This window comes from Molothrus ater, chromosome 24, assembly GCF_012460135.2.
Source record: "Molothrus ater isolate BHLD 08-10-18 breed brown headed cowbird chromosome 24, BPBGC_Mater_1.1, whole genome shotgun sequence".
In the NCBI taxonomy this organism is placed as follows: Eukaryota; Metazoa; Chordata; class Aves; order Passeriformes; family Icteridae; genus Molothrus; species Molothrus ater.
The window spans coordinates 1,307,787-1,328,307 of NC_050501.2; the positions used below are offsets into that span (position 1 = coordinate 1,307,787).

General features: G+C 50.6%; 1 protein-coding gene across 7 annotated transcripts in view; it reads right to left on the bottom strand.

The window, feature by feature from the left end:
- Positions 1–20,521, bottom strand: part of PUM1 (pumilio RNA binding family member 1) — a 94,276-nt gene extending 73,755 nt beyond the window's left edge. For 6 of the 7 annotated variants that reach the window (XM_036396955.2, XM_036396952.2, XM_036396954.2 and 3 more), the window contains exons 1-2: positions 20,428–20,521; positions 15,502–15,875 (exon numbers count right to left, since the gene is read on the bottom strand). In XM_036396955.2, the coding sequence (XP_036252848.1) occupies positions 15,502–15,864 (363 nt within the window). In that variant the 5' untranslated portion in view covers positions 15,865–15,875; positions 20,428–20,521. Of the gene's footprint in view, positions 1–15,501; positions 15,876–20,371; positions 20,391–20,427 lie in introns of those variants that run through there. The other variant, XM_054517199.1, reaches the window with a different exon arrangement.

Consider the following 20,521-nt stretch of genomic DNA (forward strand, 5'->3'; position numbering starts at 1 on the left):
TGGGCAGCCTGGGCAGTGCCAGCACCCTCTGGGGGAAGAGCCTTGCCCTGAGCTCCAGCCTGAGCTGCCCTGGCCCAGCTCCAGCCGTGCCCTGGCTGCTGTCCCTGGCCCAGAGCAGGGATCAGTGCCTGCCATGGACTGGAAATGTTGTAAGTGCAGAAAAATCCTTCTCCTGCTTCTCATTCTCAAATCTCAGCTGCTGAGCAGAGAGGAGGAAGCAAATTCAAAAAGAAACCCCCAGAGTCCAACTCTGGACTCGAGGCCAAAGCCCAGCAGCTGAGCCACGTGCTGGGACTGCAGCACTGCCCTCCCCTGCCCCAGTCCAGGGTCCCAGCAGCCACCAACACCCTGCACAGCAGCACAAACTCCCCTCCTACTCAGTGTTTACACACTCCCTGCAGCCCAGAGGGCTGAGGCACCTCTCTGCTCAGCAGGGAGGAGTTTATTAAGCTTTTAGAAAGGAGTTTATGAAGTTTTTAAATGAGTAATGCCCACACTGATGCAGGTTCCTTGCAGCATGCTGCAGGTTTACACACAGGTTTAGTCCTGGCTCTGCACAGAGCCCTGCCAGGCTGAGCAAGGAGCTCAGCAATACCTGCTGGGTGAGTTACAGACAAAAAAATCCCAAAAATTGTTCAGATGCCTACCAGTGACCAGCACTGGAATGTTACACCACCCTCAGTGACCTTAACCATGACTTCTGATACTGCAGCACCACTTCCAGCAGGACCAAGACCTTGGGATTATGTTTTATTTCTATTCTAAGATAATATTCTTTAGGTCTCATCTATGACAATATTCTGGAGATCTCATCTAAGAATCAGACAGAAGAAAGCACCACATTAACCTCTAGAAATCCCCTCCAGTCTAAATTCTTCTATTCTGTGGCCATCACACTTTGCAGAAGATAAGTGGTATATTAGTGAATTATTTATTAGTTATTTACATCATTTGCAAATCCTCAGGGGTCACTCACTCACTCAGAATCCCAGTTTAAAAATCAGGTTTAAAATCTCTTGTTACTGTACCTCAGTTGCTTTCAGTTCTGCCTCAGCCTTGCCACCCTTTGCAGTGACATTTGTCACATGGGCCACCGACACCGAGTGAAACCCTTCCCCAAACTGCAGCCACAGGGGCTCCCCTCCCCTGCCAGCTCCACCCCTGCTCTGCAGCTGCCACAGCTCAGCTGCCTGGTGCCACAGAAACGTCACTGGGACCAAACTCTTCCGTGGAGCACTTCGAGCTGAACTCATGGAAAGCGCTGCAACCTCCAGATGTGCCAAACCACAAAAGCTGGCAGAGAGCAAATTATTGTTTCCATCAGACATCTGAGGAATGGAGAAGTTGCACAGAGAGATTCAGAAGGTGATGTGAACTCACAGCTGCTGAAGTGATGTCCCAGCAAACCACAGAAGCCACACAAAGGCTGCTCAGTGTGCCCAACAGCTTCCCCAAAACAAACCAACTATCTCCCAGTGCTGAGCTGGGGGAACCTCAAAACAAAGCTGCTCAAAGATCCAATCACTACATTCCCAGCAAAATCCAAAAGGACATTAAGAGATATTTTTACTTGGTTTGGTCAACATGGAATGGTTTGGGTAGGAAGGGACATTAAAGCCCATCCAGTGCCACCCCTGCCATGGCAGGGACACCTTCCACTGTCCCAGGTTGCTCCAAGCCCTGTCCAGCCTGGCCTTGGGCACTGCCAGGGGCAGCCACAGCTGCTCTGGGAATTCTGCCCCAGCCCCTCCCTACCCTGCCAGGGGATAATTTCTCCCATACATTGAATTTAAACCTATTCTCTGTCACTTTGAAGCCATGTCCCCCTGCCACCCCAGGTTTGTGCCAATAGTCCCTTCTCCATTTTTCTCTGCAGGCACTGGAAAGCCACAATGAGATCACCCCAAACCTTCTCTTTTCCAGGCTGAACAACCCCAGTTCTCAGCCTCTCCTCAGAGCAGAGGTGCTCCAGCCCTGCTGATGACTTGGTGGCTCCCAGACAATGCCACAGAACAAACAGGCTGTCCCCATCCCCTCTCCAGTATCCCTTACCCCAGCCATGATGAAAAGCAGAAAATAAAAATTGCCTTCTCTATCAGCTACCAGATGTGAGGAAACGAAGAAATTATTCATTCACAGATATTTCACATCCCTTATCATCTCTCTTTCAAGAATCTTAACAAATATGGATAAAAGCATTTTTAAATCAGGTCTTTGTGCCTGATTTTGGCCACTCTGCACTCAAAGTGTCCATAAACAGCAATTCTCCAGCTCTTTCATTCACACACTTTCTTTCCCTTCATTGATCATTAGATTTATTTGATTTTCAAAGACTGCACCCAAAGGATCTTTTTCCCATTTCTCAGTGCCTGTAATGTTCAACAGCAACACATTTTCACCTCACTGCACACAAATATCACAGGGCTCCTTCAAGAACAAAGTGTCTGAAAGAGCAGAACACAAAGGCAAAGCCATGACTACCAACACCTCTGCATTCCATCAGGCAGGGATTCCTCTGGAATGGCCATCAAACAATAGAGTTGATCTTCCACCTCATCAGGATCTGTTCTTGTTCTGATCCCTGAGCTCTGAGGAGCACAGAGCAGAGCCAGGCTGGTGTAAACACAAGAAACAAGGAGGTCCACAGAGACAGAACTTCTCTCCAGATGAACATTGATGCTGATGAGATTTGATTACCAGAAAATGTGGCTCACCACTGAAGCAGAGATTTGAAAGAAATCCAGAAGACAACGCCAGGATCAATCGGCTGCACGAGGCAGCAACGCCCTGACACCTGAAGCTGATGTGACATCCTGGGAGGGAGAGGTGAGCTCCACACAGTTCAGGAATCAGGAATCACACAAGGAGAGGGCAGCTGGAGTCCCAATCCCTTGGGAAGTGATCCAAGCAAACCTGAGTCCCTCTGCTCTCAGCCAGCAGCACCCCAAGGCTGCTGCAGGCAGGCTGTGCCTCTGGGAGGGGATGCAGAGTGCACATCCCCACAGGAGCTGCTGCCCTCCTGGGGATGAGGGAACCCCTCCCTTCTGCTCACACACCCCATGGAACCCCACTTCACAAAATGAGGGCTCTGGACACGAGCACCACGTTCTGGAAGGAGTTCAGTGCACAAGAACATCCCTCCCCTCACCATGAACGTGTGGATGCACTCAGGAGTTATGGAAATCTCATTCACGAAGGATTTCCACACACTAACACAGGAATGTGTGTCACTGTAACACACTCCAGCTCCAGCCACTCCACTGACTCAGAAACCCCTCCCTGCCTGCCCCGTGGGAGCACACATCCCGAAGTGGGATTCACCACCAGCCACGCTGAGAAACTGGAGCACAACCAGGGGATCACTGCACCTCCTGAGGCTGGGGGGAACTCAGGCCCTGCTCCGCACCAGTTCCACATCTCTGCTGAAAAACACGGGGCAAAGCCACAGCTGGATTCCCATTGCACACCCAGACACAGCTGGATTCCCAGTGCACACCCAGACACAGCTGGATTCCCACTGCACACCCAACAGGCACAGCTGGATTCTCACTGCACACCCAACAGACACAGCTGGATTCCCAGTGCACACCCAACAGACACAGCTGGATTCCTCACTGCACACCCAACAGACACAGCTGGATTCCTCACTGCACATCCCTGAGGCACAGCTGGATTCCCAGTGCACACCCAACAGACACAGCTGGATTCCTCACTGCACACCCAACAGGCACAGCTGGATTCCCAGTGCACACCCAACAGGCACAGCTGGATTCCCAGTGCACACCCAACAGGCACAGCTGGATTCCCCCTGCACACCCAACAGGCACAGCTGGATTCCTCACTGCACACCCAACAGGCACAGCTGGATTCTCACTGCACACCCAACAGGCACAGCTGGATTCCCACTGCACACCCAACAGGCACAGCTGGATTCCCACTGCACACCCAACAGGCACAGCTGGATTCCTCACTGCACATCCCTGAGGCACAGCTGGATTCCTCACTGCAGATTCCTCTCTGTCAAACCTCCAAACCTCATTCATTCTCCCAGATCACTGAGGGCTCCAGGACCATGGAGTCCCAGCTGTGCCCAATCCCCACCTTGTCCCCAGCCCAGAGCTCTGAGTGCCACCTCCAGGCATTCCTGGGACACCCCCAGGGCTGGGCACTGCAAACCTCCCTGGGCAGCCCCTGCCAAGGCCTGAGCCCCCTTTCCATGGGGAAATTCCTGCAGTGCCCACCCTGAGCCTGCCCTGGCCCAGCCTGAGGCCGTTCCCTCTGCTCCTGTCCCTGTTCCCCCCGGCTGTGCCCTCCTGGCAGGAGCTGTGCAGAGCCACAAGGGCCCCCTGAGCCTCCTTTGCTCCAGGCTGAGCCCCTGCCCAGCTCCCCCAGCCTCTCCTGGGGCTCCAGCCCTTCCCTGAACACTCTCCAGCCCCTCAGGGTCTCTCCTGTCACGAGGTGCCCCAGCAGTGGCAGCACAGGGACAGTCACTGCCCTGCTCCTGATGGTCACCCTGCTGCTGCTGACACACCTGGGTCCGTGTTCAGACTGTCACCAGCACCCCCAGGGCCTTTCCCAGCTTCCCAGGCTCTGTCCCAGCCTGGAGCTGCTGGGGGCTGTGGTGACCCACGGGCAGGACCCTGCATCTCACCATGCTCCCAACCCCCTTGGCCTTGCACAGGTGCTCCAGGGGCCTTGCACAACTCCAACAGCAGACACCCAATCCTGCACCAGGAGGACAAAAAGCATGAAATGCTTCCAGCTCTCCTGTACTGCACAGTGCAACAGCCCAAACCCATTTGTCCCATGGTCAATGGCCACTTCACACCTCACACACTGCAGAGGAGCCTCTCAGCAGCTCTGAACCAAACACATCCACGGGGATTTTCCAGCCCTCGAGCAGCTCATTCATGTCAGGCAGCCACCTCACACAGGACAACTGCACTTTCTTTCCTTTAAAATACGATTAGACAGCCTCAGCATCGCAAAACTCAGTGACAACAACTCAGAGCAAATGTTTTCCTTGTCCCAAAGCTACCCAGACACCAGCCCCTGTCCATGTCTGGAACATTTCAGAATGGATGGAGCTGCACCAGACAGGCACCAAGCACAATTCCAGCAGCTGGGGATGCTCTGTGTGCTTGACCTGCCGCTCACCCAGCACCCCACAAACCCAGGCAGACACTTTTCCCCATCTCCAAGCCCCTTGCACACACCCCATCACAGATTTAAGTTCTCCAAGTTATCTCGTGCAGAAGAGCAAAGACTGAGATGCTCATCACAGACATCACCAAAGATCCACAGGTCTGGAACAGCCTGGAGAGAGCAGAGGAACACAGGGACAGGGACTGAGCCCCTCCTGCTCCAGCTCTGCACCCCAAACAGGCCTGGGGTCCCCTGGGGTAAAAAACTGCAACACAGCAAAGGGGTCATAAAGATCTTGCAGGGCTGGAGCCCCTCTGGAGCCAGGCTGGGAGAGCTGGGGGTGCTCCCCTGGAGAGGAGAAGGCTCCAGGCAGAGCTCAGAGCCCTTGCAGGGCCTGAAGGGGCTCCAGGAGAGCTGCAGAGGGACTGGGGCCAAGGATGGAGGGACAGGAGGCAGGGAATGGCTGCCAGTGGCAGAGGGCAGGGCTGGGTGGGATCTTGGGAACTGGGAATTGTTCCCTGGCAGGGTGGGCAGGGGCTGGGCTGGAATTGCCAGAGCAGCTGGGGCTGCCCCTGGAGCCCTGGCAGTGCCCAAGGCCAGGCTGGGCATTGGGGCTGGCAGCACCTGGCACAGTGGGAGGTGGCCCTGGGCTGCAATGAGCTGGCATTGAAGATCCCTTCCCACCCAAACCACTCTGGCATTCCCATTCCTCAATCCAGGATGGAAACCAGCACCAAAAACCATTGCAGCAAATGGAGAAAGGAAAGGAAAGAATGATTTCCTGGATGGTTCCAGGTGCCCCCAGTGCCATTTGCCACAGGGGGTTTGTAGCCTGGCCAGGCCTGGTTGGAGAGGTTTGGGCTCTGCCAGGGTGCCCAGAGCAGCTGTGGCTGCCCCTGGAGCCCTGGCAGTGCCCAAGGCCAGGCTGGGCATTGGGGCTGGCAGCACCTGGCACAGTGGGAGCTGTCCCTGCCATGGCAGGGGTGGGATGGGATGAGCCTCAAGGTCCCTTCTGAACCAAAGCCCCTGAGATGCCATGAAAGCACAGAATGCCAGGATCCCAACCCTGCAGCAGCCCCAGAGCCAGGAGCCAGGGCACTGCTGGGGCTGCAAACTGCAGCTCATTGGAGCCCAGCAAAGGCAGGCCCCGGGGAATGGCACTTGTCAAAAGGGATTCTGCACTCAGGTCAATTAACAGCAGCCAGGGCCCCAAACTGTCCTTCTGATTACTAAACACCGAGCTGAAGACCCAACAAATTAGCATGAAAACAACAGGGAATTTACCTTGCAGATTTCCAGGACTGTATTTTTCATTCTAGAATAATCCAAGGGGGGTTTTCATGCCCTGAGAGCGACCAGCAAAGCATGTGAATTGTAATTTTGGGTAAATATTAATGTCAACAGTGTGTGTTAATACTGCACCTTATATTAAGCAAATATGGTTGCTAAAATGACCTTTACATACAAATTCCAAGTGCAGGGCTGTATCACATTTCAGGTATCCCAGGGGATTGTACACCAGTTTTTATATATTAAGGAATCCTCATTTATGTAGAATTTACATTCACCTGGGCAGACAGGCAGCCAAACTATCCAAGGCTAAATTTCACTCTCAACCCCAAAGGATTCTTTTTCTTTCTCCTTATCCAAGAGATGTTTCACAGGAAGCAAAAGGCAAGTGGAATTAAACAAAGAAATAAAACAATCTGGCATACAAGAGGGAAAAAAAACCCAGAAAACTAATTAGAAATTTCTTTGGAGAAAAAGAATCTAAAAAATATTTGCTAAGAAATATTTGAGCTAAGAAATATTCTAGTGATGATCTAAAGTGTCTCTAAAAGTGCACTGTGAAGCTGGATTTATGATTTTTTATTTTAATGTTGAACATTAAACAGAGTAAATACCTGTATTTACTGGGGATGGCAGTGACTGAAGAGGGTTTATATGATCTGTTTCTATTTTGCAAAGCAAACCTCTGCCAGCCCCAGCTCTCCAGGTTCCCATTCCCACCCCCTGCTCCTCACCTGGCCCCATTCCCTGCTCCCATCCTCCCTCGGCCCAGGATCCACCTCCCCTCCCTCAACTGGAACATTTGTTCCCCCAGTTCCTCTCCTGGCCAGGAACTCCTGAAGCTGGAACATGCAAATGGATCATTTCAGTCTTCCTTTGATCTGCACTCAATTACAGGGCCCAGTGCTGCCCTCAGCCCTGCAAACCAACCCCAGGGAATCCCACAGACCCTTCCACGAGGAATTCTGCCCTCAGCCCTGCAAACCAACCCCAGGGAATCCCACAGACCCTTCCACGAGGAATTCTGGCCTCAGCCCTGCAAACCAACCCCAGGGAATCCCACAGACCCTCCCACGAGGAATTCTGGTATCAGCTCTGCAAACCAACCCCAGGGAATCCCACAGACCCTTCCACGAGGAATTCTGCCCTCAGCCCTGCAAACCAACCCCAGGGAATCCCACAGACCCTTCCACGAGGAATTCTGGCCTCAGCCCTGCAAACCAACCCCAGGGAATCCCACAGACCCTTCCACGAGGAATTCTGGCCTCAGCTCCTCTCTGCCACCCTGGCAAACAAAGGCCTGGCCAGGGATGGGTGCTGGGACCACAAATGGTGGGAAGGACTCTCCTGCTGCTGCCTGAGCTCCTGCAGGGCCTGAGGAGCCTCCCAGGATTTCAGCTCTGCTGGGGGATCTCTCTTGTTCTGCTCCTCCACTGCTGCAGAGAAATGTGGGGAATTGTGTCATTGTTGTATTTCTCTGCAGAGACAAATGTCCTGATTTCTCAGCTCTAAGATCCCACAATTCCAGACTCATTTGGGTTGGAAAGGACCTTAAAGCCCCTCTCATTCCACCCCTGCCATGGGCAGGAACTCCTCCCACTGTCCCAGGCTGCTCCAATCTCTTTCCAACCTGCAAGATCCAACAGCATTTGTTTTGTTTGTGAGAAAACAAGATGAGATCCCAAGTTCTCCCTATTTGTACATGCCAGGTGCTTACCCAGAGCACCTTCAGAGTGTGATTATTGCTTGGATATTTATTTTTAACTCCTGTGCACTCTGCAAGTGGGAATGTAGTATTTCCATCCATTTAGCCTCTATATTTTAAGTCTTGCTCAATTTGCAATTAATTAAAAAAAAAAACCCAACAAAAAACTCCAACCAAACACTTCTTTAGTAAAACATCCCTCAAAAAAAAAAAGGCAACATTACTACAAGAACACCAGAACTGAGACAGGAAGAACAAAAATCATCAAAACCAAGAAACATCCTTAGAACGGAGAGGAGAAAACCAAAACCAAGAAACATCCTTAGAATGGAGAGGAGAAAACCAAAACCAAGAAACATCCTTAGAACGGAGAGGAGAAAACCAAAAACACCAGAACTGAGACAGGAAGAACAAAAATCATCAAAACCAAGAAACATCCTTAGAACGGAGAGGAGAAAACCAAAACCGAGAAACATCCTTAGAATGGAGAGGAGAAAACCAAAACCAAGAAACATCCTTAGAATGGAGAGGAGAAAATCAAAACCAAGAAACATCCTTAGAATGGAGAGGAGAAAACCAAAAGCTACAGCTGAATACTTTGATTTATATACCCACGATTGTTAAAACTCTTGAAATGAACTAAAGGTTTACAAATTACAGATGGAAACAAATCCTCCTTCAGCTGGGGGAGGCTGCTTGAGTTTGTACAGCTCACAGAGGAGGTTATTTCAAAAAATGCCAGATCTGAGTGCAGTCAGACAATTTATAGCATCCAGGAGAGGGGAAATGCATTCCCCAGCTGACAGCAAGGAAAGCATCACACACTCCTCAACAGGTCTGCACTGACAACCAGAGGCAGGGTTAAAATACCTTGTTCCATCAACTGATTACTGCCCTATTTTTAGCCTTCTCCCATAACAATAGTGGGTAAAGAAAGAATGTGAAGTCACAAGTATTAGACAGGATTAGGTGGTTTAACTACTATTTTTGTAGTAAAGGATTCATGGTTAGAATTGCTACTACCATTAGCACTGGAAGCAAAAAGCCATTGAAATTGCAGATTGGCTAATGCCTTCCCTGGCACGGGGCCAGGCTGATTAATGATTCAGGGGCCAGAAATAACTGCAGCAAAGGCAGCCTTGCAGAGGGGCTCTCCTTCCTTAGCTAATTATGTTTTTCCTCCCATTTTATCCACCCAGGGAAGCGCTTCATTAATGTGGAATTTAGGTTACCCTGCCATGTCTCAGGCACATATTGGGGTGCAGGATTCAAAAATACTGGATTAGGGAAGAAACAACCTTAGTTTTGTCCTGCTGGAGCTGGCAATCCCTTGGGAAAACCATCTTCTGCACCCCAGGGATGTGCCTGGAGCCATGGGTCTGTGCAAGAGCTTGGGGCCATGCTAAGATCTGACCTTGGGGGGCTTCTCCTTTTACCCCCAGCCCCACTCTGACCTTCCCAGGTTTAAATTCAGAGGGAAAAAGATGTGGAGAAGGGATGCAGCAGTGTTTAACTGCACCTCTGTCAGAAGAGATGAGAGTGGCCTCACACCACCCTGACAGGGACTCACTGAGGTTTAGCAACAGTCGAGTTTCAGCCCAGAATGAAAGTCTGAACAGGGCAAGAAGCAAAGCCAGATGTTCCCAATAAAAACAACTGCCCTGGAACAGAAGTTACCCCTAACAAAGGCAGGAGTAACAGGAGAGCTGAGAGCAGCTCCTTGCCGGGAGGGAGCAGCATCACATGGCAGCAGCACAAAGGAGTGTTTGTTCAGCCTGACATCAGCACTCAGGGAAAGCAGCCTGGAAATCATCCCTGATACACCTAAGAGGGAGGGAGCTCTCTGAGCCAGGCAGGCCAGAGACAATGCCCTGCAACAGCTCTTCATGGAGATTTCTGATCAGCAGCTGGAATTTGTGGCAGTTCACGAGGAACAGGCGGCTGGGGATGGATTGGGGTGGCTGGGGAGGGACTGTGGGGCTCAGATCCACTGTAAAGCTTCACCCATCTGCAAAAATGCTCCCAGGATCACAACCTGCTCTGCAGAAGCACAAGGAGGTCACAGCAACTCAGCAAACCACAAATGAGCTGCTAAGGGGAGAGCAAAGTTGGGGAGAGGGGAGGAGAAAACAAGCAGGACAAGTTCTGTAATAAACCTCTTTTCAAAGCACACTCATACAAGATACCCACTGAAATACCTGAAGTCTCCTGCAAACACTGAATTTGCAAATTCAGTAATGTGAAAGTGGTTTTGCTCCTCCTGAGTGAGCACCATGACAAGGAAGCAGAGCAGAACAGCAACAACCACAGAGAAATCCCAACACCAGCACACACTTGGGCAAGCCCAGCTGGACAATCTTATCTGTAGCTGCCCATCAGGAACAGTAAAATCCATGGATTTGGAAGAAGCAGAGTGTCAGAGTATCTTTCTGAATGTTTCAGAGTGTTTTCTCTCCCCTGCATACCACAAGGATTTTCCAACCTGAAATATCCAACTAAGCCAATCTACTCATGCCCCTTCTACCTCAGGAGAAATTTTCAGGGAGCAACACAAAGCAGAAAATCAAATTAAATGTTCCAGTTCTCCTCCCAAGCTACCCCTCCACTATGGAGAAATCTCTGTGAAACAGATCAGCCAAACCAGACATTTCATTTCAGCAAGGAATTGTGTTTCAAATTACCTGGGTATCAAATTAGCACAGCCCTTTCAGTGTCAGGGAAAGGAAAGCCCTGAGCACTTCACTGGGACACAAGGAAGTTCCCATGAAAACTCAACAGGTTTAATGAAACAGAGGGCAGAAACCACCTTCAAGGGCTGAGCCACAGGTGCTGTCACATGGTTTGTGTGACAAGGGACTCACTCCATGCTGTCAACCCCAGTACAGACAACACATCCCATTATGTGGAGCACATATCCACAGGCACATCAGAAATCATGGAATGTTTGGTTGGAAGAGACCTCAAATCCCAGCTCATTCCACCCCTGCCATGGGCAGGGACACCTTCCACTGTCCCAGGTCGCTCCAACCTGGCCTTGGACACAGCCAGGGATGGGGCAAAATCTCTGTCCTAAGAGTAAAGCATCACTTAGCCAGGATTTCCCTTTGGAAGAACAAAGAACACCAGGGCTGCCTTCGCTTCCAGGACCTTTTTAGAGGCTCTTGCCACGAATTTCAGACAAGCTCTGGCCACGGTGCCTGCCAGCAGCACCCAGCATTGGCAAACATGCTCAGATCCAGCTGCTCCCAGGGCAGGAAGGAGCCTGGCTGGAGGAGCTGTGCCCCACGAGGGCAGAATTACCAGAATTACCTCCTGCCTCTGCTTGGATCCAGCTCCCAGTGAAGAACTCACATGGTCACACTGCCAAAAGGCAAAACTGAGCAGAAAGCCCAGTCCCAGCCCTGTTGTGCTGACTATTCTTCACCAACTCCATGTGAAAAATTCCCCACATTCAACAAGACCATCCCTGCAGAGTTCTATTGTCTCCAATTATTAATTAAACATGCTCTGAGAGAAAGCAAATGCCTAAAATCATTTGCTTCTACCAAGCAACTCCCACACTACCCGAGTGCAATTCCAGTGACTGCAATTCCAGAGGGACACACCACAGAACTCTCCCTTCACTCCAGTTCAGGCACACACACACACACACACACACCAGCCACAGGAGACCCCAGCCAAGAAAACCCAGCCAATTTTCCTGAAAACCTGCTCAGTGTTGATAACTTGTCCCAGCTGAATATCCCGAGTGTCTTTGCACTGCCCCCAGGAGCAGCAGAGGCTGTTGGGGTTTGGGAGGAGATCTGTGCAACCTTTCATAACCAAGGCAGACCCAAGCCAGGCCATTCCTCACCTGGAGCCATCCTGTGCCTCCCTACGTGATGTCCTGATCCCTGCCCGTGGTTCTGCAGGATAAACAGCCCACAAACAAACACTCTCCTGCAGCCAGGGTAACACTGCCCAACACCAACCAGGCAGCAGACAGCCCAAACCTGCTCACTCCAATATTAAAATTACTGGGGACCCTGAACCTCAGCCTCCCCCTGCTGCTTTCTGTGGATAAAAAGAGAAAAAACTGCAGGTCAGTGTCTTCCATAGAAGTTTGGTGATTAAGGATCTGGAGCTGCAAACAGCTGAGATTTTGCTCGAGAGACCAAGTTAGGAAATCAAAAGGCTGACCCCAGCATCACTTCAGTGTCTGCAGGGACAAAGAAGACAATATCAGCTTTTTGTGTGGATGGTGAAGCTTTGACACCTACATTTGTGAAATGACAGGGGCATCTTTAATTGTTTCATTTTATATAAAAACCTGGCCCCAAACACACCTTCCAGAGAAGGGGAAAATGCAACAGGAAAAGAAAGTTTCTAAGCAAAACACAAACAGACACAGCATTTTCCTGCTGCTCACAAGGAGAGCACACCACAGGAAGGAGCTTCTGTCCTCCCTTCCTTGGGAGGAACTTTTCCTTGAGCCATCCCTGCTAAAGCCACTCTCAGCCCAATTCCCAGAGCTTCCAGGAGGAACAGCACAATGAAACCCATGGGAAGTCAGTCAGGGGACTGCAGCTCAGGTGTGACTCAGAGCACTCCTGGCTGTTTAATGCCACCATGAAATGTCATCATTGGTAAAAGCCACTGCAGTGTTATCACCAACAGACACACGTCTGTCTACACATGCAACAAAAAGAATCTGGGATTCAACAATTAAAATCCTTCTACCTTTAATCACGACCTCCCAAGCTCTAGGCAGACATTAACCTATATTAGCCTATAATTATTTTTTTTCTGACTTCCCATTATCTTTTAGCTACTGAGTTTCCTAACCAGTCTTCAAGGCTGGGCCCTCACTAAACCATCTCTGAAAGTCTAAAATGAAAAGTACAGCAATAAAAGTGCATCCATAAGAAAGAGAGTCAGGAGACATCCCTAATGATTCCCTACCTCCCTGCATGTCCCAGCACTTCCTGCCACTTCTGTTCTTGCAGGCCAAATTCAATTCTACCCCAGCTAAACCCAAACTGAATTAAATCATTCTGCATGCATAAGATTAGTCCGTGCTCCAAGGAATTTATAATTTAAGCAGCAGATGTGGAGGTGGCCAAGAAGTCAAGAAGAATGGCAGTGCTAGGATTACACATATCCTGCATTCTGCTTCCCAGGAGCAAAACCCTGAGGCAAGCAGAGAACCATGGAAAAAGAGGGATGGAGCAGCAAACTCTGATAAAAGTGCCCATCAATCAGTGGAGCACCAATATCAAACAAGACTGAGGAGAACAGGGTTAGTGCCCCACCTCAGAGCTGACCTGGAAGAAATTAGACACAAAGATTGCTTGGAGATGAGCACTGAATGCAAAAACACTGGAACACTGGAACTACAGCTGTACCCCATTTATCAGAGTGTAAAAGCAGCAGGAAGCAGAGCAGATGAAAACCCCAACGTTAATTCTGGCCTGGTGGGTATTTCCTGAGCCTCAGCTCACAGAACTCACAGGGGAAACTGAGAGCATCACACAGAATCATCTGTGAGCTCCATCCTCTGTCCACACAACCTTCTCACCACTGCCCACTCTCACAACAGAAACTGGATTTGAAAAGTTCATTTAAACTAGCAAAAGTTAATGAGCTTTCCTTTCATTAAGTGGTTATTTATTAGGATCATTCCATTCCCCAAGTTACTGAAGAAAATCAAGCTGAGCAACACTTCTGCTGACAACAGGACAAGCCTCTGGAAGAGGCAGGATTCTGTTGTTTGAGTGAAAGTTTAAGTCTTTCCATTATTAAATAAATAAAAGTTCGAATACCAGCAGAGTTTTTAATGACTGCGAGCTTGGAGTGCCCTGTCCCCACCCCCCTTATCTCCAGAGAGTTTTGTTGTCTTTGCTTTCAGGGATTTGCAGTAAAAGGAGGATGAAAGTGTGAGCTGGAGGAAAAGAGGATTGAGAATTTATGACATCATTTTAATTCATGAAGTCATCTTGCCACAAAATGCCCAAACAATAGCAGGCCCTGCCCAGGCATCTCCACCCCAAGACTCCGTGGCTGCTTTGATTTGAAAAACCTACAAGTTCACAGGAAGAAATTCTTGCTTATGGTTTCCTTCAGAACTTAAAACATTAAGATCTCTGGCACTGATGTCTCTTGAAGAAAGTTTTACAGTTAGTGACTGAAAACTTGGAAAATAAACAGAAAAATTACATCTGTTTCAATGAAGTTATTTCTTCTGAATTGATACCCAAATACTACATTTCTCCATAAGGGAATAACAACAATATTTTTCTAGCTCTTTACCTCATATTGCAGTATTTTATGTGATTTTTCTTCCAGAACAAATTAACAGGGCACTTGGGTTTATTTCTTTGTTGATGTACACACTGCCTTCAGTGAGGCTGCAAAATTCCCTGCAATGTTTGCTTTTAAATGCTCTGGTTGGCAACACATCCCCTGGGGAGGCACAGCAGAGGAGCCAGGGCTTGGCCGCTTAGATCCAGAAACTGGAGGCAGGAGATGTTCACAAAGGTTGCAAAAGCTTTGTGTCTGCTGCCCTGGCAATATTTGTGGGGATCATTCTGCTTTAAAATGTGCTTACACTTGGGTTCTGCTGCCTCGGAGAGGAAGCACTCGTGTGTCTTTGATGAGTGAGCTACAGGTCACAGACAGAGTGGAGTGAGTCAGCCACTCATTTAACTGCAGCACGAGTGACAATGCAACTGCTGAAAGGACTTCTAGTAAACAGCACCAGCACACAGCCTGGCCCACCACCCCTCTAGAGACTGAGTGGCCCTAAGGAGGTCCTAAAACCACTGCTTGATGACACTCTTAAAGCTGCTCTTCTCAGTTCAGCTACACTCCTCATCACCACCCTCCTCTGTACATGATAACCATAAAAACCCAACCCCTAAGCAAAGAAACCCAGTCAAACATACCACCAGCAACTTCCACTCCTGTGTTTTCCAATATTGGGAATGGTAAAAGCCCAACCTACATGCATTGGCAGTTTTGTAATACCATTACATAAGAATTATTTAACTACAGCAACAGATTTGAAAAGCAGCAGCAGCAGCAGTCACGGCTATGCTGGTTCACACATCAGAAAAAAAAAATCAATAAAGGGAGTGATGAATTTTGTAAACATGCATTCAACTGTGACAGGGAGTGGATTGGGATTTGGGATTTCAACATCCTCAAGAGCAAGAAACCTTTCAACTCAGAGCTACCAGGGCACCGCCACCCTGAAAAGAGAAAACAAACAGCACCACTGTGGCCACTCCACCAGAACCAGCTCCAGCTTTAGAAGAGCACCATGAAAAGCATCTCTGAGAAGGCTGCAGGCTGAGTTGGGAAAGCTGGGAGTGGTTTTCTACCTGATGCTCTGCATGGATGTTGTCCCCGGTGGGCCAGCGGTGTTTGCTGTTGTTGTAGCCGCCGCCGCCGCTGCCTCCTCCCCCGAGCTGCTCCCCGTGCTGCCTCTGGAAGAAATAATCCACCATGGCGTCGTCCTGGGAGCGCCCCGCCACTCCTATGGATCCGGGCACGGGGCTGGAGTGTGTCCCTGCTGCAAGGGCCTGGTTTGCAGCTGGCTGTGGCTGAGCCTGCGAGCCTGTGCCAGATGTCAGTACCACAGGCATGGTGGGGTTGGCTGTGTCTTGAGCGTGCTGCTTCAGGTGGGGGCTGAACGAGTCCTGCCACAGAACTGCTTTTCTCTTCAAAACGCACGCTACGCTCATTCCACCAACACCTGCAGGGGCACATGGGGGAAAGAGAGGGGAAAGAGACATGAAATCCTCCCAGCTGCAGCTTTGAGCATTAAATAACACACCCATCTTGTGACTGGCAGGGGAACATCGCTGTGGCAAAAGTGACTCCTCCAACACTCACTCACTCCGTGAACCCAGCAGCCAGAACAGCACCGAAAATGCAGAGATCCCACTGAAAATGCACAGAAATCCCACCAAAAACCCACAGAGATCCCACCAGAATTCCACAGAACCCACTGAAAACACACAGAGATCACACCGAAAACCCACAGAGATCCCACCAGAAATCCACAGAACCCACTGAAAACACACAGGTTTTCCCGCCCGAAAACCCACGGGGATCCCGCCCGAAAACCCACGGGGATCCCGCCCGAAAACCCACGGGGATCCCAACGAAAACCCACGGGGATCCCGCTGAAAACCCAGAGGGATCCCAACGAAAACCCACGGGGATCCCAACGAAAACCCACGGGGATCCCAACGAAAACCCACGGGGATCCCAACGAAAACCCACGGGGATCCCAACGAAAACCCACGGGGATCCCAACGAAAACCCACGGGGATCCCAACGAAAACCCACAGGATCCCAACGAAAACCCACAGGGATCCCAACGAAAACCCACGGGGATCCCAACGAAAACCCACGGGGATCCCAACGAAAACCCACGGGGATCCCAACGAAAACCCACGGGGATCCCAACGAAAACCCACGGGGATCCCAACGAAAACCCACGGGGATCCCAACGAAAACCCACGGGGATCCCAACGAAAACCCACGGGGATCCCAACGAAAACCCACGGGGATCCCACTTTCTGCGCAGCACAGGCTTAGCAGGAGGCACAGGATGCCCACGGAGCAGCAGCACAATGGCAATTTCTGCCAGGGACAAGACATGACTGGAAAACTGCGGGGAAAAAGCCCCCCAAAAACCCATGGAAGGCAGTGACACCAGAACCTGCTGTGTCCATTTACACCAGGCAAAAAGGGCCTGGTCCCCCATCCATATAACACTCAAGACCCCTGTATCCCAAAGTATTCCCTCAGTCATGCAAAGCAGCAAAGCAACAGTTTGGTTTGGTTTTGGTTTGGTTTTTGTTTTTCAATGCAAACTTAAAATCCCGGATTTCTGCTCGTACAGCTCACGGAGCCCAAACACCGCGTGTGCCCTCCCTGCTAACTCAGGAGTGTGCTCAGGAGGCAGTAAAACCCATGGACATGCTTTATGCAATTCCCTAGAGAAAGAACAGCAAACCTGGGATCTCAGCAGAACTTTCCAGAGCAGGCACAGCCAGCACTGCTGGTACTGCTGTGGATGGCACTGGGGGAAATTTGGACAACTCCAAAAGACTTTCAGTGCCCAGAGCACTGACCACCCCAGTAAAATACCCCAATAAATTAAATAACTCAAATGTTTTACATGCATCCAAATGATCTGTGAGCAGGACAAAAACCTGCACATTAAGCTGACAGCAACTCACTAACTTCCTTTTCCCCAAATATTTTGATAACATTCCAGCAGCACAAAACCACAGAAGTTTGTTTGTTATTTTAAGGCAGGACTATCAGAGCAATAAAGACACTACAGGTGTGAACAGCAAAGCGTTTTCCCCCCATTATGTAATGCTCACACAACAAGCCAAATTCATTTTTAAAGGCATGGGATAGTCTGAATTAATCTTCATTTAAAAGATCAACAGTTTATCACCTGAGGTATCCAAATGCAGCCCCACAGAGCTCTGAGGATGAAACTGGGGCGGTGGAGCCCTGAGAAGCTCCTGGCAGAGCAGCCCCAGGATGTTCCACTGCTGTACCTTGGTGGCTGCAGAGCTTGGCCCTGCTCCTGCCAGCGCCTCCGAGGGCCTGAAAGGCAGCTCTGTTCCCTCCCTGCTCCTCGTAGTAGCCCTGAACAACACTCTACTACAAACTACTTCCAAGAACAATTTACTAATGGTGGGGAGACCAAAATAAAAAATCTGAGTCCTATCTTTGATCCAACTTTGTCAGGTTTGCCCCACGAGTCGAGCATGGGGTTAATGCTGAGAGGAAAATGACTCTGAAAACTGCAGAGATCAGGTTGTTTTAATTGCACCTCCAACATAATTCGGTGCTGCACATACACAGCCCCCAGGGCCACTCTGCAGGGCTTTTTATACACTCACAACTTAAATACCAGGGACATCCAACAGGACTCACTCCTCCAGCTTTCAAAGAGTCTGGAAATCACCACCTTCCCCACATACTTGAAAAAACACTGAAAACACGATATGACTAAACCTTGACTGATTTTGAGACTACAATTCAGTTTAATGGCATTTTCCTCTTAACTTCCCTTTAGCGAACAATATCAAAATCCATCGGTAACATCACATGAAGCACTCAAGCTCCTCCATGCAAAAAGAACGAAAAAATTAAGTAATTAATGGTAAGAAATTCATTTGTCATCAAACTGAGGTGGGTATTAGCTGTAGCAATGAAATCTGAGCCGCCCCTTGAAAGGAAGTTACAAGTTATCTCAGGGCAGACTGTAAAAAAAAAAAACAAACAAAGGAAGACACTATGAATCCCCACCAAAAAATTCCCAGTATCTATAGATTGTGACAAGCCCATTTCCAGTGAGAAACAAGATACAAAGTTGCACTGCCACAGTCTTTGCTCCTTCAAAAGGCTGCAGCCACTAATTAATTTCTGAGTTAACAAAGGTGTTATAAAAATCAAGAGGGTCCAGAAAATCTCAGTCAATGGATTAAGGAGAGGCTGCTCCCAGGCGCTTCCTCTCTGGGCTGCTCCAAACACGAGCGGAAAACTTGGCAAAGGCGACATTTTGCAAGGGAGCAAAGGGGAAGGGAGCATTGTGGGTAGTTCAAGTTTAGTTCCAAGCCGTGTTTTTATGGGAATGCCGCGATCGAGGCAGCAGCGGGACAGCTGAATCCTGTCATTCAAAGCTCCCGGAGCGCCGGGAACACGGGCAGTCACCTACACAGGCACTGCAAAGCCGCAGCTGCTCGGGGCCTCCAGAGCCTCTCGCACTCCCGAACTCTTCCTGAACACAGAGGATCAACTTTTCCCAGGTGAAACCCCGGCTTTGCAAACAAAGGCTTCCACGCTGCTCCACCGCGCTCAGGGCAGGCGGCTCTGCTCTTCCCTGCGTGAAAACGCGGTGGGGAAACGAGCTGCTCCGTGTTGTCACCGCAGGCAGAACACTGCAGATTATGGGACGTTCCACAAACAACAAAAAACTTCGGAGGAATCTCCCTGCGAGTTTGAAGTACCGCTGGTGACAACACTGAATAAAGGAGCTTTAATCCACACAGAGCCCGGCTCCACAGCCAGATCCTCCCGGCTCTGGTTCCCTATTACCCTCAAAATCACAGATTATTACAAAATTAACACGATGTAAAACGATCGTTCCAAAAAAGTTCAACCCCAAAGCGGAGGAGTTTGGGTTGGGTGGGTTTTTTTTGGAAAGTTCCACTGGAAATGAAAGCAGAGCCATTGTTTGAGAGCTGTGTGGCCTAGCAGAACTTTTAACGTTATCCCTGTGTTTTCGTGAAAACCTGGGGAGCCGCAGCACTGAATTCCTGACCCATCGGATTCCCAAAACCAGCACTGAAACACAAAAGGACCCACGGTCCCCCTTTCCCCCACCTCCATCCCTCTTAATAAAGGAAATTCCTTACTCATGATCTGCCTAATAAAATCTCTGCTCCGAACAAAGTTATTAAACATTGACCAAAGCAAACAACAACAATAACAACAACAAAAAAAATCAGAGCATTTCTCAGGTTGGCCCGAGAGGCTCTTAAAATTCCAACTTTGCAGCTCACAAGGGCCGAGGCTGTCGTTATGTGAGCACGAGATAAAAACAAGGGGGGAGAAAAACCCCACACAAACACAAAACCCCCAGGGTCACCCAGCACATCGGAAAGGATTGTCTGCTTTTTCCCTCCCTCCCTCTGCCAGCCCCGACCCTCTCCCCTTCCAGGGACCCCCAGAGCCGCCGAAACCCTCCCAAAATCGGGGGGGAAGGAACCCAACCACCCCCGGAGCCCTGGGGGCAACAAAGCGGGGCCTCGGCCGGAGCGACAGAGCCTCCCAGGATTGAAGGCCCGGGACAAGGGGGAGCCCCCGCCGGGATCAAACCCGTCCAGGAGCAAGGGCAGACCCTCCCCAGGAGAAGGGGGAGCCCCACAGACCGAGGGGCAGCCCCCGGCGGGCCGGGCCCGGGCCAAGGCGGCTGAGGGCTGGGATGGGCCCGCGCCCCCCCAACAATAACCCCCGTCCCCGTTACCGGAGCGCCCGCGGGGCCGCGCTCGGGGCCCGGGGGTCCCCCCGCGCCCCCTCCCCGCTAACAATGGGCCCAGGCCGCGGCCCCGACAGGGAGCCGGGCGGGAGCGCCGGCGCAGCGCCCCCGCCGCCGCTCGCCTTCGGGGCGGCCTGGGGCCTCTCCTCCCGCTCCCCCCGCCAATATGCGCCCACCGGCGGGTCCGCGGGGGTCCGCGGCGCGGCGGGGCCGGCCCCGGGCCGGTACTCACGGGCGGAGCGCTCGGATGCAGACGGATGCCGGGCCCCCCCCGGCCGCTCGCCGCTGCCTCTCCCCGGCCGCTCACTCCGACAACATGGCGGCGC